Source organism: Molothrus aeneus, chromosome 8 (assembly GCF_037042795.1).
Source record: "Molothrus aeneus isolate 106 chromosome 8, BPBGC_Maene_1.0, whole genome shotgun sequence".
Classification (NCBI taxonomy): domain Eukaryota; kingdom Metazoa; phylum Chordata; class Aves; order Passeriformes; family Icteridae; genus Molothrus; species Molothrus aeneus.
Window position 1 is genome coordinate 18,426,780 of NC_089653.1, and position 10,174 is coordinate 18,436,953.

The following is a 10,174-nucleotide window of genomic DNA, read 5'->3' on the forward strand; positions in this document are numbered from 1 at the left end:
AAAAGTATCTTTTGCCTCTCTAGTGGGATCTGCTTCTACAGTTTTGTGGAGCACTAAAGATTGAGCATAATTGCCTCAGTATTGATCCATGCAATTTACTAGCAGAGGGATCTGTGCAATCCAGTCGCCAGAATTTCTGGGCCAAACAAAACACTCAAGCAAGGTGTCCTTTCTGCCTCACAGACCTCTCAGGAAGGTGTGAAACATATCTGTAGTGTGTCTGTGTCCTTGTCAGCCAGTTAACTAGAATGGTCAAACTTGGTTTACGTTTTCATGGACTAAACATCCTTGCATCCTTCTTTTTTGTCTTTTGATTTTAAAAGTACCTTGGATAGGCCTCGAGATCTTTATGCAATTATGCTGCAGGAGATTTCCCATTAAGGAAAAATCTGTCAGTCTTTGCAGAGCAATAATGCAAAGATGTAGGGAGTCAAAAGCATGAGACCTCTTTCATGAATGTGTATTGAGACTGCTGGGTTGAAGCTGATACTGTAATTGTGTGCAGGTCTATCCATCTCTTCCACACTCAGCTTGTATTTAAAGTGTTTCACTGCCAAGTAGGATCTTCATGGGTTAAAATAAGAGAGAAAAAATGTTTTAGTGAAACTTGCGCAGGAGCTTAGCTTGGCTTGATTTTGCAGTTCAGATGCTTTCACACTGGATATGTTTTCTTTTATGCTTTGGAGAAAGGAGAGGACATTTTGAGCCCTTGAATCTGCCTTGTCCCAGCCCTTTTTGCAGCAGTCTTGTACAGTTCTCAAGTGTAGGCACTTGATTATGCCCAGTCCTCTGTAAAAACATGTTCCACAGCCAGTCCAAAGCTATCTCTGAGCCTTCTTTTCCATGCTTAGGTGAGAGTGTTTTTGACTTCTGAAAACCACAGTTAGAGACCTAATTTTGTGTCAGTATTTATAGTTGACAGTTCTTGTGAATGGAATATATCCTAGGCTGAAAGTCATCCCTCACAGTTGCAGGTCACTTTCAGTAATACAGAGCCTGCTGCAGCTCAGCTTCTTCACCAGTGGATTGATGTTTCATTGCTGTGGTCTTGGTGACCTTGGCAAGTGGCAGCACATGTTAGCCAGCAAGAGTTCAGTCTCACACTCACATGCTGGGAAAGAGGACAATGTGTGTCCAGAAAAGCCATCTGCTACATGTGGCTCCCCTGTCTCAAACTGAACTGAATTCTACCTCAAGCTGAGATAGAATCTAGAAATGTGCTAATAATGTCATAAAAAGAAAGCCAGCAAGCAATAGGCATTTCCTACGAAAACCAAAAAATTAAACTGGTGGGTCTGATTTTTCACAGTAAGGCAGCTAAAAAAGAGCCCTGAAAGGCTTTTTAGGAAAGCTGTGAAGGACTTTTTCTCTGTTGCCCTACAGGTTTTACTGTCATTTACTTTGGTTATGTAGCAGAAGTCCACACTGCAATCACTTGAGAACACTGCATAAAACAATTGCTAGCAGCATACTTCAATCCATGCCTTCTATCTGTGCTGTTGAATTGCCTAAAGCATGTTTCTTTTTTAAAGAAACTGTTTGAATAAAGCTAAGTTTAACTGGACACTCCTGATGTCTCTGAACCTATAAAACAACAACAACAATAGAATATTGTGTAATGATGAAAGAGAGAGGCATTCCTACATGGCTTTTAAAGCAAGAATTCTCCATAAATGCTGTTTCTCCTCTTAACCAATATTAGAAATGTGTTAGTACTTGTTCAGATACACAGAAAAATAGGACTCAGAAGGTTACTGAATTGCATCTTGATAAATTGTATTTCAAAAAGTTTTTTAAATATTGAGAAATTTCCAAACATAAATATTAGTCAAAGCTGCATGGACTGAAGTGAAAAATGATTTTTTTTCTTGCTGAGCACAAAGCACTGTCTTAGAGTCTGAAGAGCAGGCCAGGGGGCCTGAATCACTGTGTAATTTGGGCAAGTCATGTAATCTCTTGGACCCTCAGCTTTCTTCAACTATTGAGGACATATTGAATTGAGGACAAGGATGCTTCTCTGTAATATCCTTTGGTATTTCCCCCTCATTCCCTCTTCAGTTCTCCAAAGAATGACTAGGTTGTTTGTTCTTACTAAGCAAATGAGGTAGGACCGTGGTTCCCTAGTAAATCAGCCACCGTCTGCTGTGGTTTATTGGTTGGTTTTTCCCCGCCAGGCTTTGTATGGACACACTCAGGCAGTGACCTGCCTTGCTGCATCTGTAACCTACAGCATCTTTGTGAGTGGGTCTGATGACAGAACGTGCATCATCTGGGACCTGAACCAGCTGACGTTCATAAACCAGCTTCCTGCCCACGAGGAAAGCCTCCGTTCTGTTGCCATCAACAATTCAACAGTAAGATCTTCATTTATCATCTTTCTTCTGATGCATCCACGAACATTTCATGATAATGTAATGGGTGCTTTTCCCAACATAAAAACATCCTGAGAGTCTGATACATTGATTTTTTTTTTCTTTCTACCCAGATTGCTAATAGTGTTCTTAATGATGAGAGGCGAGCACTAAAAGCAACATCTTAGACTGAGTAGCTAAGTAGCTAAGAAGCATCTGTGGATAGATAGATAGCAGGATTAAACAACTTTTAGTTTATGGAGCATGAAATATTACCCTAGTATATCCTGGATTTGGATCACCCATAACCTTGTTGCCCCTGTTATTTCATTAATTTCTCCTGACATTCATGCAGCAGAGCCACATCTGAGCTGCATGTTCCTGCAGCTGAGACATGTTAGACTGCAGTCTGTCAGCTCAGGTGACAACTGCCTTACACCTTTGCAGTGATATGGTGGCTTTTTCCTTTCCTTTCTACTCCCAGGTGCAGGGAGAGCTCCTGATAGCAGTGGGTATAAATCTGTTGAGGTCTGTGCCTGGCCAGAATTGCATGCATTTTGATAGGAAAATATTCTGTATTGGATTTTACTATAAACACTCTGGATGAGATTTTTATTCTCCCAACCTTTTACCTCCCAAAAATGTTACTTTTATATTTGTTTTTTTTTTTTCTCTCTCCTAATATTAAAACAGGATTTCAGCTGCTCAGACAATTCGAGGTTGAATCCAGTCCTGGATATTGTATAAAAGCAAAATTAAGTTCATAGCAGTAAGAAACCAGGTAGATATTCTCGACTTGGTCTGTGCCAAAGCAGTCATCTCCTATCAGAGCTTTATTACCATGCAGTCTGATGGCTAGCAATTTGAGGGTGGGAATTAAGTTGTCTGTTCAGTGCCAGCTCAGCTCCCAGCCCTAGCAGTGCTGGTTAGTGTCAAGTGGCCAGTGCCCTCAGCAGGCCAGCTCAGAATATCTTGCTGGTCCCTTGTGAAATGAGCTGAAGCAGTGCCAAGCATTCAGAAATGAAGGGGAGGGCTGGCAGAGAGCTGCTGGAGATCCCAAGGGGACCGAGTTCTCTCCACTCTGCACCAGCCAGTACAGCAGCCTTTCCAGGTATCTGCTCTTCTGGAACTGTCCAAAACTGAGACAGTCTCTGCCAGGAACAGTCTGGAGACTGATCCAAATGACTGATCTCCACTTTGATGGAGGGCAAGTTGTTTGGACAATAGTGTATCAAAAGGTTCATTTAATAGAGGAAAAACCTCATAAAAGTATGACTGAATCTTCAAGGAAAAAAAAAAGCTCCATGTCATGTGGATTAAAAATTCTTTTTGACGTTAGCAAAACAGAACATTTAATTCTGAAATGTAATTTTTTTAAATTCTTTATATGTTTATGTAAAGCTACATGAAAATAGAAACAAAGTGTTTCCATTGTGCTACAGTGTTTTGACTGACATAAAATTACATGATTGGTAGCAAGGGTTTTTTCCTGAAAAATTCAGAATGGTTCAAAGCAAAGTTTTGAAGAAAAAATCCAAAACACTGAAATAAGAACCCTATACAGCTCTTCATTATATGATTGTTGGAGTTGCTTGAACATCTAGAAGTTCCATCTATAGATCCAAACTCCATGGTGTTTGTGTAGTGTTGACAGAAAATAAGAACTGTCCCAAAAAGTTCATAAACTAAGGAGGATTGTAGAAGCTTGCTGTAATTATTTCAGTTAGTTTTAAATCCCTGATCCAGACCTGAAAAGCGCTGTAGATTATTGCCAAATGCCTGGACATCGTGTACTTTAATCTCCTGAATTATTGGCAGCTCTGTTTTGAACATACTATCATTTTTTATCTCCAGAATTCGGTCCAGCAGTGTGAAGAGCCCTGGCCCCAAATGAGGCAGGGGTGAAGTAAGGTGTTAGTTGAGTTACACCAGATGCATGCTGCTAATTTAAGGGCACACTTACATGTGTCCTTAATGTGTCTGCACTTAAATGTCTGTCCTTTCTCAGAATCAGATGACTTTGCTGTTGATGTTCTCTTTAGCTGATTCTTACTATGGATCAAGAGTAGAAAAGTCATGTAGAATTTCAATTAATAACCTGATCAAAATGCACTTTTGATTAGATCACTTGCAATTGCACAATCGGCTCTTGGTTCCTTGTGTTTCCCTAAAGACTAACCTGAGTGTTTGCTCCTTATAAGCAGCCTCTGGTAAGGCTGCACCTGCGTGGAGTGGAGGAGGGGAGAGGTGCAAAGGATGTTTTCTGCATCACAAGTGCAGGTCACTGGATGCAGAGCTGGTCATTGGTCAAATGCAGAACACGGTGCAGAAATGCGATGACAGTGAGCTCCCTGTGAGGGGCAGAGGAGGATTGTGAAATCACCAAAGGCTTCGTAGCTAAGCAGGTGAACACCACGTCCTTGTTTCAGGGAATGCTTATTTGCAAAACTTGTAAGAGCACTAGTTCTGGCCCAGAACCTGTGCTAGGCACTGCTTGTGCACAGCCCCTGTCCCTGACAGTACCTGGGTCAGACGGTCAGTCTGCTTTTTTTACTAAAAGCCTGGATTTTATGGAAAACAGAAAGGGAACATTTCATTAAATATTTTAATTTAAAAATGTGAAAAAACCACCTTTTTCTGCATTATCTTGCTAAATCTGAGACAGTTATTTCAGGTTTCTGTGATGTAAAGGTGTCAGAATTTTTCATGAAAAAAAAAAGGTAATTTTTACTTTGTCTGGTTCATATCTTCTGCCCAGTAGAAAAAAAAAACAATGGTCAGAATTTACATCAGAGCAGTTCAGCAATTTCTAATCAGCATTTAAAAGTTGTGAGGAGGATGAGTGTGGGACTTGGAGACATTGCCTCTTGCTGTGTTGCAGGGTGACATTGTGTCTTGTGCGGGATGTTACCTGTACCTGTGGACAGTCAATGGGCAGCTCCTGGCAAGCACCAGCACTGCCTGCAGCCCCAGCTGCCACATCGTGTGCTGCTGCTTTGCTGAAGTGATGGACTGGGACACACGCAGCATCATCGTCACAGGAAGCACAGATGGAGTGGTGAGGGTAGGTGCATGGGAGAGAGGAAAAGGAATCCTGATTCATTGTAGACCAGAGGTTGAGATTTTTTATTCTAAATAGAGGGACAGAGCTACTAAAAGCCCCTGACACTTTATTAACAGTGCAGCAGAGGGCAAGAAATGAAAATCAGAGTAAAATATTGACTTCCTATAAACTTTTATCCTCCTGAAAAGAGGACTTCTTGCCATACAGGGAGAATTTTGATAATGTTCTGGGGTGATTCTGAAAGCAAAAATTCTATCAGTCTTCAGAAATGTTTGATGAATATGGTTTCTGAGAGTTCACATCTCAGTATATTAATACCTACTTTCTCATGGGTAGGAATTTACTGCTGATTCTGCCTCCAATATGGTAGGTGAACTTCCTGGGTTACTGGGATTTTCAATAGCATGTCAGCCTTGCAACCCCACCAGCTCCCTGCATGCATTCCTCCAGTGTGACACCCTGCAGCACAGTGACAGACAGGGAGACAGCTGTGAAATCCTGGTGTTAGAAGTCAAATTCCCTTGCTGGGAAGCAGGAGCTGAATCTTTCTCTCATAGTTACAATCCATGCTTTTTCCATGTTTACCCCCTCCCTGGCACAGCTGTGGAAGATGAAATACAGCAATACCCCAGAGCAAGGTGCTGGGCTGAGAGCGCAGAGCGGTGTGATGGAAGAGCCAGGTGGCACAGGTATGACCACAGCGTGGGCTGGAGCTGCACTGGGACCCAGTGCTGCAAGCCTTGGTTGGTGGTGAGCAGCAAGAGGGGGTGTGAGCACTGTGGTGTGAAGGGGAGATGGTGTGGGCAACTGGTGCGGTCTTTCTGTGACCAGCAACCGTGGTGGGTGGCAATAGAGAGCACACCTGAGCCAGCCATCTCATGGGCACACCTGGATGAAGCTGAAGGCTTTTTCACAGGCTCTCCCATGGGTTCTGTCATGGGAGAGCCTGTGAAAGGTCTTCCTCAGAAGACCTTTCTGCGTGAACCTGTAAACCAATGGCTGGAAATAGTCCTGGTTCCAGAAAGTCCACTGCCTTGGCACCCCTGCTGATGGCCTGTACTAAAGTGTCCTGGCATCACGGCAGAGTGGGCTGTGCCAGATCCTGCTCTGGGATGGAACAGAGAGGTTTGCTGTCTTTGCCACCTTAAAAGAAGTCAGAGGTCCTTCAGACTGGTGGGAGGCCAGCAGCAGGCCCTAGTGTTTGGCACTGTTTATTCAAGGCTGTGTGCAGCTGAAGCTGATACCATGGAGTTCTCACAGAGCTGAGGTTAATGAGATGGTGGGACTGTGGTGCTGACTGGAACTAAAAACAACTCAAGCTCACTTCTCTGTTCTAACAAATACAGGAGCTGAAACCTGTCAGAAAGCTTTAGAAACACAGCCTAAATAGCACAGCTTGCTCTTTTCCCGGCGCTTTTTCTAAGAGAAAGGAATTGTGGTGTTATTATGTATAATTTACTCCACTTATTTGCTGTGGTCCTCATTACAGACATTCTCTATTACTTCAATTTTAGGCATGCAATTTGCATCAATATAGAGCTATAGATGCAACATCGCCAAAAATAAAGATGATATACAGTAATTGGGCATTACCACAGAGATCATCAGAAGTGCTGTTCTTGGAACTTGGCATCAGCATTGCTTAGATTGCTTTGTGAAAATATTTCCAATATGCTTCTGTATGTTTAATGGCCTAACCAGATGCTTATCAAACCTTTTGTCATGCCTGAGCCAGATGCTTCTAGGAAAGGTGTAAGAACACCTGAGATGCCAGATGTGAGACAGTCTGGCTGTGGTAACTTCATATTTGTTTTTGTTCTCATCTCTAATCAAAGATTGTTTTGTCCATAAGTCAAAGCAAAAGATTTAACATTCTTTCCAAAATCCCTGTGGTATTCTGTAGTCATTTTGTGGATTTTCTTTACCTATAGAAAAGTCTCCTTTAAGAATTTCTGAAGTTCTTGTCTATAACTTTCCATGGCAGGTCTTTCCAGGCATAATTGCATATGCATGTTTTTGAACAGGTTGAACTTTTAGCTATTTGTAAAATGTATATCTTAAGCAGTTCTCCAAATGAGGGCTTAAAAGCCATCCATGGGAGCACAGAAGAACATTGTTTGTGGGTTTTGTCCAAGAGGACTGTAAAAGATTTGTGCCCACCCCAAGTACCCAATGATGTGTAGAGACAGCACCTGTTTGCACATGAGCATAAGGCTGTGTGTTTTCAGATGGATACAGGAACAGCATTCTTTAATAAAGAGTTGAAAGGTGTAATCAAAACAGGATCATACTCCCTTAACCTATTCAGATGGCTATAGAATTATTTTAAATGACCAAATATTCCCACATCTCATTCTGTGCATTAAAGAAAATAAAATTAATACGAAACACAGTCATTAGAAAGACCAGAGTAACTGCGATTGAGTTATGTTGTTAGGTGTGTGTATGTATGTGTGTGTATGTGAAATGTCCACAGCATTTAATTATTGGTTCTGTTATGAGCAGATTTAGATAAGTTGATAATACCAGGGCTTTATGTAATTTCTTTTTACTAGGCAATTATAGGCTGTATTATATCCTGGCAGCAAAGTATTGTGGGGCATCTTATTAAGCACAGAGCCAGTGAAAACTGATGAACAATTTTGCTGAACTAGGCATGCAATTTAGAAAGCAATAATACACAAATCCAATTTAGCACACAATTGATACCGCCGCACGTCAGCACATGTAACTATCATAGCCACAAATTAAATTGGGATGGGCCTATTTTGCAACAGCACAGGCCAAGATTAAATATATTTGTTCTCAACTTAACAACTTGCTGACCGTAAATAATAACAATCTCATCTGTGCTGCCCCCTAGACGCTTTCTAAATATTTATTTTTAAACCACACAACAGGTAACAAGTGTGGAAAACATCTTGTTCTCTGTCGGGAGCTGAACCCCAGCGTTGCCCTGACTGGCAGGGCGAGCAGGACGAGCCCGGCGGTGACGGCGCTGGCCGTGTCCAGGTAGGGCCACTGCCCAGCAGAGGGGCCCTGGGGCTGGGCTCCTGCTGCTCCTTCGGTTTGGGGCTTTTGACAGCTCAGTCAGACCTCTTGTAGCCAAAAGCAGCCCCTCAAGGAGCTAGCCTGGCTAGGTGCATTAATGAATGATGTTGGGGAGTCATTGGATAGGTAGGAGACAAGCCAGGAGCAATAGCAGGTTTTGGCCAGAATAGTTGTAGAACTTAGTAGCTGCTACACCATCTCTGCAACATGGAAATAAGTCCTATCTTAGGAGTTGCTGGAGACACAACCCCTTTAAAATGTGAACAGGAAGTTTTTGGCCAAAGGACAACTTTGTTGTTCAACTCCTCTCAGTTTGCACAGCCAGCAGTATTTTAGTTTACTCAAGCCCCTCTTGCAGTCATCTGGCTGTAATATTTGTTGTTATCTCCTACTCCAAGATTTTGTGATGTACTGAAAGAAACTTACTCTCTTCTTTCTCTGAAAGTGTTACAATTTTGACAGTTGATAAAATGTTCCTGCATTCTGCATGCTCAGCTTTAGAGCAGTTAGTGTGATGTTGATGTGCATTGAAAGGGGGGACGTTCAGGGTGAGGGTTACTTTCATTAGTGTTGGTGGCACTGCATGCAGCAGAGATTTCATTGGCTGAAGCCAGGACATCATGCTAACAAGTCTGAATCTGGACAGCAGGTTATTTAACATCCATAGAATCTCAGAGAAGGCTAAGAGCTTCTGATCTGGTTAAGTTGTCCCCCACTCACCCACTGAACTCTAGAAAATTTTGGATACAATTCTAAGCTCAATCTTTGAACTACCAAACTCTGAATATTCTCTAACATGGGTCTTCAATTTTAACTTTAAAGATAAAGTACACCTCTGAAGATTGCATCCTCCTAATTGCTGCACGTAGAGAAAAAGCCTTGATCCTGTTTGTGTCTTCTTAAACATGGTTTTCTTTTCTTTTTCTCTCTTTCTCAAGAAATTCCTCTAAGCTCCTAGTTGGTGATGACTGGGGAAGACTCAGCTGCTGGTCTGTGGATGGGTAGGAGGAAACAGTCAAGATTTCTTGGTTTTTCAACCCTTTGGATGGAGAGAAAATTTATCCTTCAGAGCATGAGAGAAGCTGAGAAACTGGAAGCCTCTGTTTGGGGAATGAATCTTAAGAGAGTTGTTGGACTGACCCTCCAGTCAAGCATAATTTAAATTAGACACTGGACCCCAAAATTGTGAGAGAAACTGACAGATATGCACATAGACAATGAGATTTTTGTAGTACTTGTCTTGGGAAAACTTTTGTATTTAAAATGTTATTTTAGATACTGAATTTGACATAATACATTGTATTTCACAAATATTATTTAGCAAATAAAACTGCCTTGATTATGCCAAAGGGCAGTGCAGCTTAATAATAACATATTGTATTTTTAATATAATGAGATAAAAAATATTCAAACAGGTAAATGAGTATGTCCCAGTATTTTTGTTCTTCACTGACATGCAAGAATATTAATATCTCTATTCTTACTTCTACCCTACTCCCTGAATTTGCATGAAAATGTATGCATGCCTTTTGAAAAGCTATTTTGTTTGCAAAGTGAAGTTTGGAATTCCCAGCCTGATGCTGGTGCCTTTATCCAGCCCCACTGTGAACATGTGTTATGGTGCAATGTTTCCTACCTTTGACTTTTTCTTTTTAATAAGGCAGGCAAAATGCATGGAATCGGTGAGGAGAAAGATCTGACATGGCTG

At 41.6% G+C, this 10,174-nt stretch overlaps 1 protein-coding gene across 1 annotated transcript in view; it reads left to right on the forward strand.

The window, feature by feature from the left end:
* Positions 1-9,886, forward strand: part of WDFY4 (WDFY family member 4) — a 109,318-nt gene extending 99,432 nt beyond the window's left edge. Inside the window, exons 57-61 of the mRNA XM_066554477.1 lie at positions 2,175-2,354; positions 5,233-5,415; positions 6,017-6,104; positions 8,316-8,427; positions 9,405-9,886. Coding sequence (XP_066410574.1) covers positions 2,175-2,354; positions 5,233-5,415; positions 6,017-6,104; positions 8,316-8,427; positions 9,405-9,471 — 630 coding nt within the window. The 3' untranslated portion in view covers positions 9,472-9,886. The remainder of the gene's footprint in view (positions 1-2,174; positions 2,355-5,232; positions 5,416-6,016; positions 6,105-8,315; positions 8,428-9,404) is intronic.
* The last annotated feature ends 288 nt before the right edge of the window (positions 9,887-10,174 follow it).